Genomic DNA, 16,966 nt, shown 5'->3' on the forward strand with positions numbered 1-16,966 from the left:
ACACTCTATCTCCATTGTTCATAACGAGGTACAGTAAATGGCTATAACTTTAAATCGATTCATTCACCACACAATCAATGAAAATAAAGTGAGCCTTTTTGTCTGTCACAGGCTCTTTGTCTCTGTGGGCGGAGGCGGGGCTGCTAGCATACACACACAGTGCAGAAGAGTGTCACACAGTAGAAATTAAATTCGTAGATTTTAATATATTGTGATATATTTCTGATATTATTTACTGTACATTTTAAAATCTGATGGTATAGCCTCCACAGGGCTCTTATGTGGGACGTTGAGTTGCAACACTTTTCTGCACATGTGACTTCTTCTTCACGCCGGGGTGCAGTTTTCTGTTCTCATAGTGTGGATTCAGCGTTTCCTGTGGTAACAGACAGGAAACCTCCGTTGTTGCATCAGTGCATGAAGTTTTGCAGCATAGAATACAACAGCAGCCCTCAAGGTCGGTGCAGAAATGTTGCTGTGCAAAATAACACTTTTAACACTTTTTACCTGTGTTTATTCGTGAGATGGGGGGGAGGAAATAGGTCAACACCTGACATAAAATGTACAGATAAATGTGTCTAATGTACACAACATTATTTGATTTTTTTGGCACATGTACCCATTAAAATAGCAAATTAAAATGAAAACATTTGCACTAATTGGGGTAGAAATGCATGACTTCAAACGGTGAGCTACGTCTGATGCTACATCAGGTCAGGAAATGGATGGAAACAGTGTTTGGTACTATGCATGAAGGGGTACTAGGGCCACACTGAAAGGACCAAATACCCAAAGGACTAGGTGCCACAGAGTTGAAATAATGACGGGAAATGAAATAAGATTAAGCCAAACCAAGAAAGGTTTTTACTGATTTTACATCAATAAAATTGGATTACCAAAATGAGGCCATATTATGAGGACATCATCATTTTACAAAATGTGAATTTGTGAGAAAAGTATTTTTTTATATTTCATGAAAGATCAGATTATTTCTGAAAAAAAAATTATTTATTATTATTACATTCATTCATTTTCACTCAGGGTCGCGAGGGTGCTGGAGCCTATCCCAGCTGTCTTCGGGCGAGAGGCGGGGTACACCCTGGACTGGTCGCAGGGCACATATAGACAAACAACCATTCACACTCACATTCATACCTATGGACAATTTGGAGTAGCCAATTAACCTAGCATGTTTTTGGAATGTGGGAGGAAACCGGAGTACCCGGAGAAAACCCACGCATGCACGGGGAGAACATGCAAACTCCACACAGAGATGGCCGAGGGTGGAATTGAACCCTGGTCTCCTAGCTGTGAGGTCTGCGCGCTAACTACTAGACCGCCATGCCGCCCTTCTTATTACATAAAAACAAATATTTGTCAGGATCCAAATAAACAGTAGTGATTTTCGAGAATTTTTGTCTAATATTTGAAAGAAAATATCAGATAAAAAAGTCCTAAAGATGATTTTACAGGCATTTTTTCATTTTGGCCCTAATAGCCAATTGGCAAGGTAACCATGCTAACGATAAGTTCTCAATATTTATTCATAATTTGAGCCTTCCACGCGACCCTGCAGTAAAAACCAGTGACTCTTCCACAAAAAGTCCTGGAAAAAGTGACAACCCCAAAGTACGAAAGCATCCGCACACAAGAGGCTCATAAGAAGGGGCTCCAGCTGAGGGTGCCGATGGAGATGAGAGTCTGGCAGGTGTTGGACGACAGCCACACCGTCTCCATCAAGCTAAAGTGGAAGAGGCCCAGCGCGAAGCCGCACAGCATGTCCGTCAAGTGGTGCTTCCCCAGCAGCACCCGGGACATGCCCACCAGGAAAGCCCACAGCACCAGCAGGATGCGGAGCGGCACCGCCAGCACCAGATGGGACAGCAGGAACTTGGACACCATGGCGGCGCGGCTGGCGTGCGCCGCGGGGAACGAGTACACGTCCATGGCCACGCAGTCCAGGAAGCCTGGCGTCATCTCCCAGGGTCCTTTGCGTTTCACCAGCCTCTGGACTCCCGCCACGGTCATTACGTCCAGGATGAGGGCTGGACAGAAAAAATACTTTGAATACTGGAAATCCATTTCATACTGGAATATTGGAATACTGGAATACTGGAATACTGGAATACTGGAATACTGGAATACTGGAATACTACAATACTGGAATACTGGAATACTGGAATACTGGAATATTTGACATCCAATGCAGAGCCAAATTAAAATCAGAAATATGAGAATCAGAATTGATAATAGATAATAACTGTCCGAAGCCGGTTCCTGTTTAGGATGCAGCAGTTTGACCCTGGAACAGATTATTTCTATTTCAGTTGTTTCCTATGGGAAGAAGGCTCGGTTACACACATCTGCTGCCAGGCTGGTTGCGTGGAGTGGATTTGAGACCTGCCTGCGCGGGTCATTGGTCTTCAACAAGTGTCAATGGAGGGCAGAAGCACTGCAGTTTCTCCAGAAGGTGAGTAAATGGATGGTTGAAGGTGGTGTAGATCATGAACATCACCTGCTGTGGTGGGCGGCGGTGTCGGGGCCCCACGGCATGAGTTAGATAGCCCTGGTCTATTATCAATAAGAAGACGTGATGGAGACGGACGCTACAAAGCAGCGAGCCTCTTGAGAGCCAAACATGGAGCCATCACTTTCAGGCAACGTAATAAAAAATGGAGTAAGGGCAGCAGCTGCGGCAGCGAGGACGATACGGGACTATTTGTTTGACTCCACACCCACTCGGCCTCCACTAACTTTCTTATTGCGCCATCAAAGTGACTTCACTTCCTGCCACGGGGGAACTAAAGCAGCCAATAAGAGACATGGCAGCACACATCATGTGACCGTCACCCATCCCCTAATCACAGATTGAATCCTAAATCTTCTTGCAACAAATAATAATGAACGAGCGAGAGAACAATAGAAGCCATGCTGCTCAGCCACAGATTTACTGAGCACCAATCAGAGCTCAGCGTTGTTCCGCTGCAGATTTGTCAAGCACCTAATCTGTCGGCTCCGTACTGTACGCCGATGCTAAGGACTATTTGGGTCAGACTACAAAGGAAATAGCGACTCTACTCATTAGAGTCCTATATGTCCAATAATGTATGTCTGTTAGTTCCTCAGTAACTACTCTAAATACATGTGCCTTGGTCATTACTTCCTCAGTAACAACTCTAAATACATGTGCCTTAGTCATTAGTTCCTGAGTAACTACTCTAAATTCACATTCCTTAGTCATTAGTTCCTCAGTAACTACTCTAAATACATGTGCCTTGGTCATTAGTTCCTCAGTAACTACTCTAAATACACGTGCCTTAGTCATTAGTTCCTTTGTAACGACTGTAAATACATATCTTAGTCAGTATTTCCTCAGTAACTACTCTAAATACATGTGCCTTAGTCATTAGTTCCTGAGTAACTACTCTAAATTCACATTCCTTAGTCATTAGTTCATCAGTAACTGCTCTAAATACATGTGCCTTAGTCATTAGTTCCTCAGTAACTACTCTAAATGTATGTACCTTAGCCAATAGTTCCTCGGTAACTACTCTAAATGTATGTGCTTTGGTCATTAGTTCCTCTGTAACTACTGTAAATACATGTGCCTTAGTCAATAGTTCCTCAATAACTACTCTAAATACATGTGTCTTAGTCATTAGTTCCTCAATAACTACTCTAAATTGACATTCCTTAGTCATTAGTTCCTCAGTAACTACTCTAAATACATGTGCCTTAGTTGCTAGTTCCTCAGTAACTACTCTAAATACATGTGCCTTAGTTGTCAGTTCCTCTGTAACTACTCTAAATGCATGTGCCTTGGTCAATACATGTGCCTTAGTCATTAGTTCCTTGGTAACTACTGTAAATACATGTCTTAGTCACTATTTCCTCAGTAACTACTCTAAATACATGTGCCTTAGTCATTAGTTCCTCAGTAACTACTCTAAATGTATGTGCCTTAGCCATTAGTTCCTCTGTAACTACTGTAAATACATGTGTCTTAGTCATTAGTTCCTCGTTAACTACTCTAAATACATGTGTCTTAGTCATCAATTTCTCTGTAACTACTCTAAATACATTTGTCTTAGTCATTAGTTCATCAGTAACTACTCTAAATAAATGTGTCTTAGTCATTAGTTCCTCAGTAACTACTTAAAGGTATGCGCCTTAGTAATTAGTTCCTCAGTAACTACTCTAAATACATGTGCCTCATTCATTAGTTCCTCAGTAACTACTTTAAAGGTATGTGCCTTAGTCATTAGTTCCTCAGGAACTACTCTAAATACATGTGCCTTAGTCATTAGTTCCTCAGTAACTACTTTAAATACATGTGCCTTAGTCATTAGTTCATCAGTAACTACTCTAAATATGTGTCTTAGTCATTAGTTCATCAGTAACTACTCTAAATGCATGTGTCTTAGTCATTAGTTCCTCAGTAACTACTCCAAATACATGTGTCTTAGTCATTAGTTCCTACTATTTTGCTCCACGAGAGGACTTAACTGTGACGGTGTCAGTCAAAACCAGTCTTGGTGGGTTTTCATGTGTACCCAAGGAAGTGCCCATGAGTGTGGTGATGACGATGATGACGATGATGACGATGATGATGACGACGATGATGACGACTTACCCAGCAGTAGATTGACCAGAACCTCTTGTCCCGCCAGGGTGCTGCTCCTGGTGAGGCAGACGATGGTTCCGATAATCCACGTCAGTCCGTGTCCGGTGAGGGCCAGCAGGGCCACCATGGAGCGACACCCTCCCCACGACGACGACGTGTACGCGCACACGCTCATCCGCTTGGACAGGCATATGTCAATGGCGAGCAGGGAGTTGATGGCGATCCCCTTGAAGGACGGGTTCAGCTGCATGCAGTCCTCCTCGGGCATCTTGCCCGGCTCTCTCTTGTCCGCTTTGGGGACACCGTCTCCGGCGTCCTCGCTTTGCTGGCTCGCCTGGTGCCGAATCGAAGAGGAGCGCCTTGGGCCGCCACCTCCAACACCTCCTCCCGATCCCCCTGCTCCTCGGCTCTCCGAGGGTCCACCGCCGCCTCGAAGGGGCTGATTGAGGGACATGAACTCCGGTCTGCTCAGGACGCTGTTCCGCTCCCGAGCCCTGGATCTCGCATTGGAGGGCATGCTTGAACCTCCCTTCTTCTTCCCTGCAGTTGAGGATGATTGGAGCGGTGCTAGTTTACCACCATGCAACAGTCAAATGTCCAAAAATAACCCCGTCCCCTCCTCCTGTGCCCTTACCGGATATATTTAGACCCGGTTGGAATGTGCAGTGGCCGTACTTGCCGGTTCCAGACTACTGGGTCCAGTTGGCCGGGAGGGGGGTAATCCGACCGCTGGGGGCAGATGAAATAACCCACAAGTCACTTGTTGGGTCGTACACCTCTACACGGACGAGTACGTGCATCACACACACAAAACGATGCGTTTACTTCCGGCATGCGCAAGAATACGTCACGTGACCAACAATGGTCACTGTAAAAAAGCGTATAAAGCATATCTTGTTTAAAACCGTATTCAATCCAGAACGAAGTGGCTTCATTCGAGACAAACTGCGGATACAAATGATCGATTTAAGGCATATATCATCAATAAAACTGATCTCTTTACGCAAGTGACGTAGTTTAGGATAAAGCTGATTCCGGATCAGCTGTACGCAAGGGAAGGAGAGGAGTTCTCCAAGGTGCTTAAACACACGGGAGGAATTTCTGTTGTTTCTTCATAAAATGGGAATTTCAGAGTAAAACAACATTTCTTTTGGAAGAAATAACAAAAATATATATATATTTAGCGTTAATAGCGTATTCTGTTATTAAGAAAAATAACATTGATCTTGTCAATTGTTCGCTCCAGGAGATAAGAGGTATAAAATACATTATTATGACAAAAGTACTGGGGGATATATTTGTGTATTTGCCTCCTATCAGAGTGTGTATTCATATTTTGCAATCGCAGTAAGATGATGTCAACAAGGAATCAAACTACACTAAAAATAAAACGATGCAAAAATGTATTGTATTGTATTTACTTCCGGCATGAGCAACACGTCACGTGACAAAAACCAACCACCAAAACCACCGCCATTAATAAAAGCATAAAGCTGTCCCCTAAAACAAAATGTGGCTATAAACGCCACAAATAATAACAAAATTAGCTTGTTATTGTCATATTGCTTTGCAATTTGCTTTGCTATTTCATTCCACAGTCCAGGCTGTTGTAGCGTTTAGGCTAGCGGCGTTACGCCTGGTGCCTACATTTCCCAGCATACCCGGTACCGGAAAGAACCGGAAGTGTCGCACCAAAGCCATATAAAGCCGCTCGCCAAGGTCTTGGCTGCCTGAGTGGAGCCCAGACCGGAGCGGGTGAACCTGCCGAGTGGCCGCGGGAGCGATGACAGCCCGCTGGGTCTCAAGTCGGACTGAGACGCTAGCTTCCTGTGGGCGTGGCGACAGCTGACGCTTTTACACTTTGTCTTGAAAGTAGTTTTTCCACACTTGGGAGGATCCCGCCGTGACATGACATGGGTGCTGAAGCGGACCACCCGGCGGCGTCCTTCGGATGTTGCGGCGGTGCCCCGACCCAGACCGGACTTCGGTGTTTGCTGTGGCCACAATGCTTGTTTCTGCGTGGGAAATGAGTCACCGTGGAATGGAAGAAACAAAAAGATAACGCTGTTATTATTCTTTTTTTTTTTTTTTTTTACCTGATCACTGTGAAATCCTACATCCGGTGTTTTTTTTATAGGTAGACTGAATTTTTGTGTTGCGTTTTAGGACAGACTTGAATAGAATTTCAAATGAACTGAATCCAGTGAGGATTACAAACATCACAGGAGTCCACTGTGATGAATAAACACCACAGACTGGAATTAAACGGGTGGGGGACTTTTTTTTACTTTTACGATAACAACATCAAATGCTGATTTTTTTGATTTTTCAAATCGCAAGTTGATGCGTGATTCCAGACCCGGCATGTAGGCACGCATGACCAGAAATATCGTTACCCCTGTTCCCATGCGTCTTTCCCCTCCGCAGGATCTCCTGTGGGCCGTGTTGTGGGCCGTGGTGCTTCCCGATGCCATGGGCTGCATCCAGAGCATCAGGTGCAAGCCCAAGACGTTCCGTGACAGCATCGCGGTCCTAGAAGTCAACACATCTATCGACTCCAACCCCACCAGCATCGACGAGTCGTCTGGCGTGGTTCTACGCTACCGGACGCCGCACTTCCGTGCCCAAGCCCGGGTCCTGGTGCCCCCCGTGGCCGCTAATGAGACGTGGACGGTCGGCTGGATTCAAGCTTGTAACCACATGGAGTTCTACAACACGTATGGCAGCAAAGGGATGTGAGTATCGTCTACGTCTACCTTGTCTACCGATGTACTGTAGCTACCGTTCGATGCTCAGTAGCATTTGATCAGTTTGCACTTGCTGCCTGGCCGCAAGACTATGCAAATATGAGCTTATCAATAGTTTTTCTTATATAATAAGTGGCACATATACATGATATGCTAGATCAGGGGTCTCAAATTCAATTTACAAAATAAAATAAGATGAAAAATAAATAAACAAATCAAGAATAAAGAAAATCAATCAACCAGTAATAAATAAATATAATAATAACAATAAAACGGCAAATAATAAAAACTTAAGAAACCACATATAGTTGGTGGGTAGACAAATTATTTTTTTCAGATTAAAATGAACAAAGCATTATTAGAGCCCTGTAGACATGACAAAACATGACTATAGTCACATTTATACTTTTTTATATTTACAACATATTGCACAACTGCAGTGTCTTGAGACACATGCTAACTCGCAAACTAGAGAGCTAGCGACCTAAACGGTAGCCTTCAAGTTATTTCCTTTAAACTTAAATAGCCAAAAACTTACCACTTCCACACGGATAGGGAGGATAACTATTAACAGTTATTTAACCTTTAACATGAACATTAATCAAACCTAATAATTTTTTCTGGGTACATGATACCATACAGCATCCATATCAAACCCGCGTGGGCCGCACTAACATTAAGCTTTCATATCAAGGCGGGGGCCATGTGTTTGAGACCCCTGTGTACAGTATGACAAATGTAGAATATGTAGCATCGGACTTTCGTCACCGCACACAAGAAGGAAGCTGAATCAGGCATTTGCACATCCTCATTTGGCCCAATTGCACAATGGAATTGTGCATTCACAAAGTGTCCGTAAGCTTTTAGCGGTTGAAGCCGAGGAATATGGAAGCGACTTCCATGAAAGTCACTTAAACCGCCAAGGCCCCCTTTTTTCCTTTCCTGCTGCTGCCGCAGCTGCACACTGCAGCGGCGGGCATCAACTGCCTTCGCCTGCGAGATGAGGACGCTGTCAGACTTCCTTCTTGGGGTTGGCGTTAGCAGCGGGGTAGAAATACCGCACGTTTGACCGGTCTCCTCTCGCTCTCTGAAAATGAAAATGCGCTTTATCTCGACACTTTGCGACAGAGGATGTGTGAGCACCGCGAGCCTAAGATTAGAGACACCAGATCCTCCCTCTTAAAAAAAAAAGTACACCCTAGACGTGTTGTTGTACTTCCATGCAAAGCATCGCAGCTTAACTCTTCCAAAATACATTCATACTCCACGCTGTCATGGCGGAAGACGGTCTATTGGTCCAAAAGATCACACAGTTTCTAAATTAAACATTGTCAAGAATAAAAATGGCAAAGTGAATTCAAAAAGAAACATGAACAACATGTGGTATTCTACACTGGTCACTAGGTGTCAGTATTGGTACTGTAATGCTGGGTAAGACAAACCACAGACTTGATCGCCAGAACAGCAGGCTTATATTGCATATATTTGATCTCCCAGGCTAACGCGCAGGCTATGGGATCACTGCTGGGACACCAGAGACGGCCACCACTCATAGCAAGCTGCATAGTTAGCGAGCTAACTAGTTAGCCTCCAGTTCGAAACTCAAGAAAAGGGTTCAAAGACTGGGGAAAAAGGACAAAGTAAGAAGCCAAAAATGTACCACTTCCACATGGAATGTCTATGTCAGACATGCCATGGCTTGACCACCTGTAGTGTTTAGGTAATATAATATACACGGCGGTCGAGTGGTTAGCGCGCAGACCTCACAGCTAGGAGACCAGGGTTCAATTCCACCCCCATGTTCTCCCCGTGCATGCGTGGGTTTTCTCTGGGTACTCCGGTTTCCTCCCACATTCCAAAAACATGCTAGGTTAATTGGCTACTCCAAATTGTCCATAGGTATGAATGTGAGTGTGAATGGTTGTTTGTCTATATGTGCCCTGTGATTGGCTGGCCACCAGTCCAGGGTGTACCCCGCCTCTCGCCCAAAGACAGCTCGGATAGGCTCCAGCATCCCCCGCGACCCTCGTGAGGAAAAAGCGGTAGAAAATGAATGAAGATTACTGGCCCCTAGTGACCACAATACTACATAAATGGTATTTTTGTACGAATAATGGCTGTAGTCAACCTCCAAATGAATGAATTGGCAATTCCCGTGCTGCATTCAGTGAGCCATGTTGGAACTGTGCTGTGGAGAGTGACGACTCAGTTGCACATTGAGCGGGGGCTCTTCACGGTCTACATGCCATTCCTCTTACCATGTGACGTTAGCCATGTTGTACTGAGCAGCCAGGACGGTAATACGTGCATGTTCCATTTCATACTCCACGATCGTCGACAGTATGAGTTAAGCAGATCAATGAAGTATTTAGTGGTTGAACATCCAGACAGTAGACTGTAGGACCCTACTGTCCTAGATGTAATGCAGAGGAGAAAGGCCGTGTTTGCCATTTGTTTTGGAGCCATCGCTCTGAGAGGATGAAACGAGTTTGCATATGTGCGCACGCACGCGAGCGATGGTCATGCCTGATGTGATAATCTGGCCCCCCGGGCCGACACGTCGACGTGAGGCCGAGCAGCCACAGAGTCATGTGGCTGGTGATCACACTTATCTCCTCTGCGCTGCTGTGCCGTCTTTCTGCATCACGGAGGGGAGGTTCATGTGTTCTTCTTGTTGTTGTTATTGTGGCCAAGAAGCTGCCACATTTCCACCCAGCGGTGCAGTTGGCTTCACTTCACTACGCATGGGCCACCGCGTGCACACGCGTTAAAATTCCCCTTCAACGTGGGCCATGCAGGCCGTGCTCAATTCTGCCACCATGTGGCCGATTTTTGGTTTAAAGCTGCACCAAATGTGCTCTTTTTGATTGCAGAGTTGCATCATCACCTCTCTGTGCCTCCCGCGCAAAAAACATGACAGACGTACAAATATGTCGTAGAACTAAGTCTTTGGGAGTGAGTGGTCGTGTTGAAAAAAAGGTAAATTACGTCTTTTTTAGCGAATAAGTTCTTAAATGGTGGCGTTTTGTGGTTGGTCTATTATTAGTCCTGGCGTACACTGAAGTAAACGTGCCATTTTTGTTAAAGTAAACATATTCAAGCATAAAAATGTAAAAACTAAAATACAAAGATAATGCATTCAAAGACAATATGTAGGATTGTACACTGGCCACTAGGTGTCAGTCATGTTACTGTAATGGCCAGTGAAACACAAGCACCAGAATTGAATTGTATCGCAATTGCAGCATAGGCCCAATAATCCCGTTTGCTGCCGTTACCCAGGCAAGCTGAAACTCAACTCTGACATCCGTGGTGCAGGAGTCTTTAAGTCTTGAATGGCGTATTTACTCTTATGTCTACGGTATTGGGTAATTAATATTTTGGGTCATAAAATATTTACTGGTTATGTCTACGGTATTGGGTAATTAATATTTTGGGTAATAAAATATTGGCTCTTATTATGTCTATGTTATTGGTTAAATTAATATTTTGGGTAATAAAATATTTACTCTTGCTATATCTATGGCATTGGGTAATTACTATTTTGGATAATTAATATTTTGGGTAATAAAATATTGGCTCTTGTTATGTCTGCGGTATTGGGTAATAAAATATTTTGGGTAATAAAATATTTACTCTTGATATGTCTCTGGTATTGGGTAATTAATATTTTGGGTAATAAAATATTTTGGGTAATAAAATATTGGCTTTTGTTATGCCTAAGGTATTGGGTAATTAATATTTTGGGTAATAAAATATTTATTCTTGTTATATCTACGGTATTGGGTAATTAATATTTTGGATAATTAATATTTTGGTTAATAAAATATTGGCTCTTGTTATGTCTACAGTATTGGGTAATTAATATTGGGTAATAAAATATTTTGAGTAATAAAATATTTACTCTTGTTATGTCTCCGGTATTGGGTAATTAATATTGAGTAATTAATATTTTGAGTAATAAAATATTTACTCTGTTATGTCTACGGTATTGGGTAATTAATATTTTGGGTAATAAAATATTGGCTCTTGTTATGCCTACGGCATTGGGTAATTAATATTGGGTAATAAAATATTTTGGGTAATAAAATATTTACTCTTGTTATGTCTCCGGTATTGGGTCATTAATATTGGGTAATTAATATCTTGGGTAATAAAATATTTTGGGTAATAAAATATTTACTGTTGTTATGTCTACGGTATTGGGTAATTAATGTTTCGGGTAATAAAATATTTTGGGTAATAAAATATTGACTCTTGTTATGCCTACGGCATTGGGTAATTAATATTGGGTAATAAAATATTTTGGGTAATAAAATATTTACTCTTGTTATGTCTCCGGTATTGAGTAATTAATCTTGGGTAATAAAATATTTTGGGTAATAAAATATTTACTGTTGTTATGTCTACGGTATTGGGTAATTAATGTTTCGAGTAATAAAATATTTTGGGTAATAAAATATTGGCTCTTGTTATGCCTACAGCATTGTGTAATTAATATTGGGTAATAAAATATTTTGGGTAATAAAATATTTACTCTTGTGTCTCCGGTATTGGGTAATTAATACTGGGTAATTAATATTTAATACTGTTTAATACTGTTGGTATGTAGGCATCCGTTATTTCCATAGCCAATAGTTCACGTGCTTCCATTTGTGCTTCCTTAAGCCTCATGCCTTCATTGCGTTTCGTCATCCATTTTGTCGGACACCAGTGTTCCAAAGTTTCGAACTGAAATGACGGGGCGGGTGGTTTGGCCCCCCATGCAGGGCCATGGGGGTTACCTTGTTGGCGTACATCCACAGCTTTCCTTTTTCCAGGTCCAGTTGGGAGCTCCCCGATCTCCGCGATGGAAAGATCCAGGCCATCAGCGACTCAGATGGCGTCAATTACCCCTGGTACGGAAACACCACCGAGACCTGCACCATCGTAGGGCCCACCAAGAAGGACAGCAAGTTCAGCGTTAGCATGAATGACAATTTCTACCCTAGCGTCACCTGGGGCGTGCCGGTCAGCGACAGCAACGTACCTCAGCTCAGCAGCATCCACCGAAACCAGAGCTTCACCACCTGGTTGGTGGCCATCAACCAGGCCACCTCAGAGGCCGTCGTCCTGCAGACCATCCGCTGGAGGATGCAGCTTCACATACAAGTGGATCCGGAGCAACCTCTGGGTCTAAGGGCAGTTCTAAACCAGCCCGTCTCCCAAGAACAGCCCCAGATCTTAGGCAAGAACGAGCCCATCCCATCCAACGCCATGGTCAAGCCCAACGCCAACGATGCACAGCTGCTTATGTGGCGACCCAAGGTGGGCGACCCCGTGGTGGTCATCCCACCCAAACACTGACCACGCAGAGACCAGAGACACCAACTCTGATGAGTTAAAAACTGGACTGAACAACAAAAAAAACAACCATTCTACCTTGAAACTGGGTCACTGTGTGAAATGAAGTCGCCGACTTCATTTGGGGTTTGTGTGGGATTTGAGTATTTAAGTCACCATGACCGAGCTTTGACTTTGTGTCTAAATGTGTTGCTTTTTATTTAGAGCTGCGAGTGTGTCCATGTTGCGTGTCGGCGTGCTCCTTTTTGGAAGTTCATGCGGGACGTCCAATCCATGCTGCCTTACGTTTACATCGCTCTCCACGCCGTACCTTTTAGCCTTAAACAAAGTGCAATGCAGTATTTTCCTTCGTCCCGTGTCCTCCTTCCACTTCTGGGGCCGTGTGTGTGGCTTTTGGGACCGAACCGGGAAGATCCAAATCTAGAACCTAAGTTCTCAACTGGAAAAGGGAAGACACTTTTCACAACTTTAGTGTTCCACATACCCTACCGTCCGTGGGGGAAACACTGCTTGTGGTCAGGTTTGGGGGGAAATGCTGTGGGAGAAATTTCAATCCAATTTATGGGGTCAAAATGTAATCTCAAAGACTCAAACCAGGCAACTGGACTCTACTATTTGTTGAAGACCTTTCCTCCAAAAGGCTTCTTCAATCTACAACTGAAGAAGCCTGGGACGTCCTCGGCCCCAGGACGGGGGACAGGGGACATCCTCAGCCCCAGGACGGGGGACGTCCTCAGCCCCAGGACTTGTTCCGGCCACGGAACAAGTCCCCCGTCCTGAGGTCATGTCTGGAACAAGTCCTGGGGCCGAGGACGTCCCCCGTCCTGGGGCCGAGGACGTCCTCGGCCCCAGGACTTGTTCCGGACATGGCCCCAGGACGGGGGACGTCCTCGGCCCCAGGACTTGTTCCAGACATGACCTCAGGACGGGGGACGTCCTCAGCCCCAGACCCAGGACGGGGGACGTCCTCAGCCCCAGGACTTGTTCCGGCCACGGCCCCAGGAGAGGGGACGTCCTCGGCCCCAGGACGGGGGACGTCCTCGGTCCCAGGACTTGTTCCGGCCACGGCCTCAGGACGGGGGACGTCCTCGGCCCCAGGACTTGTTCCGGCCACGGCCTCAAGACGGGGGACGTCCTCGGCCCCAGACCCAGGACGGGGGACGTCCTCGGCCCAAGGACTTGTTCCGGCCACGGCCCCAGGACGGGGGACGTCCTCGGTCCCAGGACTTGTTCCGGCCACGGCCTCAGGACGGGGGACGTCCTCGGACTGAGGACTTGTACCGGCCTCAAACCCAGAACTGGGGCCATCCTCAGACCCAGGACTTGTTCTGGCCACGGCCCCAGGACTTGTTCCCGCCTCAGACCCAGGATGGGGGTCGTCCTCGGCCCCAGGACTTGTTCCTGCCTCAGACCCAGAACGGGGGCCGTCCTCGGACTCAGGACGTCCTGGGCTCCAGGACTTGTACCGGCCTCAAACCCAGAACTGGGGCCATCCTCAGACCCAGGACTTGTTCTGGCCACGGCCCCAGGACTTGTTCCGGCCTCAGACCCAGGATGGGGGTCGTCCTCGGACCCAGGACTTGTTCTGGCCACGGCCCCAGGACGGGGGTTGTCCATTGTCATTGAGCCTGAAATGATGAAGCCTGCTGAATGTTCTAAGACAACCCGTACAGTCCAGCTGGATGCAGTGGATGCCCTGAGAATACTAAAGCAGCATTTTGGACGAAAGGTAAAACATCTTCACCAAACAAGAAGTGTCCAGTTGCCTCGATTCAACCTTTGCGGTTTTTGCCAAATGTCAGCCGTTTGTGTGCAGTGGTTCAGGAGTACTACGGAAGAGTACCAGTAGCTTACACAATCAATACTCCAAGTTGGACGAAGAAGAACTATGCACGATGAAGAATTAAGATTGAGGGGGACCTAAAGGGTCTAGTCCAACACCTGATTTGGGACTCAAGATAAGGACATCAGGGCTTGTCAGCACATGGACAACCAGACTTGGGGTTGTATGAATAATAGCATCTCCCCCCCGCCCCCCTTGGAAATAGTCAGACTTGTGAACAGTAGAAACTATCTTGTTTTCGCTCCAAAAACCCAAATTAACCAAAAATCCATTCTGTTCTAGTTTTTATATTCTTCCATATATGCATCCATTTTTAAAGGAGGCCTATGCAAACTGTGCTGCCGGGGATGCTGTTAAGCTTGCCAAGCTCCTAAATGGGAACATTTCTGCTTTATTCCGCCCATAATAACCAGAGCCAGGAGGTGAACACCATTATTAGCATCATTGCATGAAAAGCTCACGGATGGCCTGTGATAGAACTCCGGCCTGAGTCATGGGCCATCGGCATAAGGAGGTTGAGAAAAGAAGGGCTTGCGGGGGGGGGGGGCTCCTGATGTAATCAGATCACTTGAACCCCCCCACACCCCTAAGGACTCACTGTGCCAAGCCATGCTTATACGTGAAAGGGCTAGCCACAGGGTTGCAAAGGTTAGCCAGGGTTGTGAGGGATCCCGAGGCCGCCATTTTTCTGTGGAAACTGACACGGGATGAGGTGGCCGGACGTTGGCCTCTGGAGTTGGTGTTAGAGCGCTAACGGAGGAGGGTGAGCGACACCAGTTGGGGTTCTGAGGGTCAGCCTGGGGTCGCCAGTGTCACATTTTAAGTCATGCTAATGTGTGATGGGAGCTTAAGATATACACGCCTGAAAACAAAAGGGAAGTGAATTATATACAGCTATGGAGATGGAGCGTGTGACCTTTGACCCAACTACTCTCCTGTGTGGTCGTCATCTCCATGCAGCATCAACCGGACTAACAGACATCTATTTTCTATGCCGCTTATCCTCACTAGGGTGACTATTGGGGTAAACTCAACGGCTACCCTGGGGGAGAGGCGGGTCCACCCTGGACTGGTGGCCAGCCAATCACAGGGCACATATAGACAAACAACCATTCACACTCACATTCATACCTATGGACAATTTGGAGTGTCCAATGAAGCTAACATGTTTTTGGAATGTGGGAGGAGAGCAGAGATTCCAAACCAGGTCTTCCCGATCTGCCCATGTGGCCAACATGCCGACCACTGTGCGGCCCCAACCAGACTCCATGTAATGTAATTACACCTTAACATGTGTGCGTGTGAGTTAATACCCCGTTGAAGGGATTTAGGCCGGGATGAGGGGCTTGACTGATGTGCTTCTGCTCTTGTTGAGTCATCGTGCTTCCTCGGCCACACACACACACACACACACAAGTGGAAAGGTTATGTCCTTGCCATAAAGCAGGGACACACACACACACACACACGGACGCCCTAAGGGGCTGCTGTGGTATATGATGGTGTTGTCACCCTGCCAGGCACCGCCCCCTTTATCAAGTCAGGAGCACGCGTGGGCTATCTGGACAGCCAAATAGCAGCCGAGAAACAAAACCCATACGCCAGCTAAGGCCATCACAGATGCTAAATGAGCCCAGGAAAAGCAATACACTTGTTGCCAAAGTCATCACAGCCAAAACGTGAAGTGTTTTGTGATTTTGGAGCATTCGACATATACACGCCTAATAAAAGTGTTGATTAAAGTTGAAACTGGAGCTATATGACCAAGTATCCCTGGTTCAGGTCTCCAGGCTTCCTCTGTTTGTCCACACAGTGACCCTCATCTCCTCAAGTCCAAAGTATGGTAGTAGTAAGCCTTACCAACCCCCCATCCCCCTTGTCTCAATTTGCATGAGCGGGTTGAAAAATGTGTTTTTCTTTATTTTCCTCATGCTGCTTTCCTGTTCCTCATCTTATATAAGGGCATTTCCTGTTTGTTTTCTTTATTTGGAAACTTTTGCTTTGACTTTTTAAAGCCATACTTGACAAGTATTTGGTGATGATTTATGCAAAACTGTGAAAATGCACAATTGTCCTCCGGAGGGCGACTCCGTGGATACATCTTTTCATGAATCCATAAACAGGACACAAATAAATGTATATGTCTGCAGTCCAAATGGGGGCGTCCTGACTTCAGTCTTAAGAGCGCAACTGAAAACGTGCACGCACCCGTAATGCTGAAGCCCACTTCTTTTGTGTTGGGATGACAAGATGTCGCCGCTCTATTTATATCTGCCTTTTGTGCACGGGAAAAGGGATAAAAGAAAAGGGAGAACAAGTAGAGCGAAAGAATGATGGGGCAAATGGAACACCATTCCATAGTAAACATACCGTTAGCATAATATGTCAATCAAACTCATCATTACTGGC

At 45.6% G+C, this 16,966-nt stretch overlaps 3 protein-coding genes across 4 annotated transcripts; 2 read left to right on the forward strand and 1 right to left on the reverse strand.

Annotated features, from left to right (window-relative positions):
• Window positions 1–512: 512 nt before the first annotated feature.
• Window positions 513–5,450, reverse strand: LOC131110553 (inactive phospholipid phosphatase 7). The gene is made up of 3 exons (XM_058063771.2): window positions 5,259–5,450; window positions 4,634–5,164; window positions 513–2,045 (listed from the first exon to the last, which is right to left on the reverse strand). Exons 2-3 carry the CDS (start codon window positions 5,139–5,141, stop codon window positions 1,657–1,659), a joined length of 897 nt encoding a protein of 298 aa, XP_057919754.1. The 5' UTR covers window positions 5,142–5,164; window positions 5,259–5,450; the 3' UTR covers window positions 513–1,656.
• Window positions 5,451–6,353: 903 nt separating this feature from the next.
• On the forward strand, window positions 6,354–13,469 carry fam78ab (family with sequence similarity 78 member Ab). 2 transcript variants are annotated; one of them, XM_058056070.2, is made up of 3 exons: window positions 6,354–6,893; window positions 7,052–7,359; window positions 12,192–13,469. In XM_058056070.2, the coding sequence occupies exons 2-3, from the start codon at window positions 7,097–7,099 to the stop codon at window positions 12,715–12,717; spliced, it is 789 nt and encodes a 262-aa protein (XP_057912053.1). In that variant the 5' UTR covers window positions 6,354–6,893; window positions 7,052–7,096; the 3' UTR covers window positions 12,718–13,469. The 2 variants fall into 2 exon arrangements, with proteins under 2 accessions (XP_057912053.1, XP_057912043.2); XM_058056060.2 differs by having other exon boundaries at window positions 6,354–7,359.
• An 85-nt stretch (window positions 13,470–13,554) lies between these two features.
• Window positions 13,555–13,997, forward strand: LOC144901060 (uncharacterized). The gene is made up of 2 exons (XM_078793954.1): window positions 13,555–13,635; window positions 13,666–13,997. The coding sequence occupies exons 1-2, from the start codon at window positions 13,581–13,583 to the stop codon at window positions 13,983–13,985; spliced, it is 375 nt and encodes a 124-aa protein (XP_078650080.1). The 5' UTR covers window positions 13,555–13,580; the 3' UTR covers window positions 13,986–13,997.
• Window positions 13,998–16,966: the final 2,969 nt, after the last annotated feature.

This window comes from Doryrhamphus excisus, linkage group LG10, assembly GCF_037039965.1.
Source record: "Doryrhamphus excisus strain RoL-2023G ecotype Guam linkage group LG10, RoL_Dexc_Guam_v1.1, whole genome shotgun sequence".
In the NCBI taxonomy this organism is placed as follows: Eukaryota; Metazoa; Chordata; class Actinopteri; order Syngnathiformes; family Syngnathidae; genus Doryrhamphus; species Doryrhamphus excisus.

Excerpts from the sequence above, each read along its gene's own strand:
- LOC131110553 (XM_058063771.2), bottom strand. The coding sequence starts at position 5,141 with ATGCCCTCCAATGCGAGATCCAGGGCTCGGGAGCGGAACAGCGTCCTG. Across the intron at positions 2,046-4,633 it reads TCTGGTCAATCTACTGCTGG|CCCTCATCCTGGACGTAATG; the intron begins GTAAGTCGTCAT and ends TTTTCTGTCCAG.
- fam78ab (XM_058056060.2), top strand. The coding sequence starts at position 7,001 with ATGACCAGAAATATCGTTACCCCTGTTCCCATGCGTCTTTCCCCTCCG. Across the intron at positions 7,360-12,191 it reads ACGTATGGCAGCAAAGGGAT|GTCCAGTTGGGAGCTCCCCG; the intron begins GTGAGTATCGTC and ends TCCTTTTTCCAG.
- LOC144901060 (XM_078793954.1), top strand. The coding sequence starts at position 13,581 with ATGGCCCCAGGACGGGGGACGTCCTCGGCCCCAGGACTTGTTCCAGAC. Across the intron at positions 13,636-13,665 it reads ACTTGTTCCAGACATGACCT|CAGGACGGGGGACGTCCTCA; the intron begins CAGGACGGGGGA and ends CAGCCCCAGACC.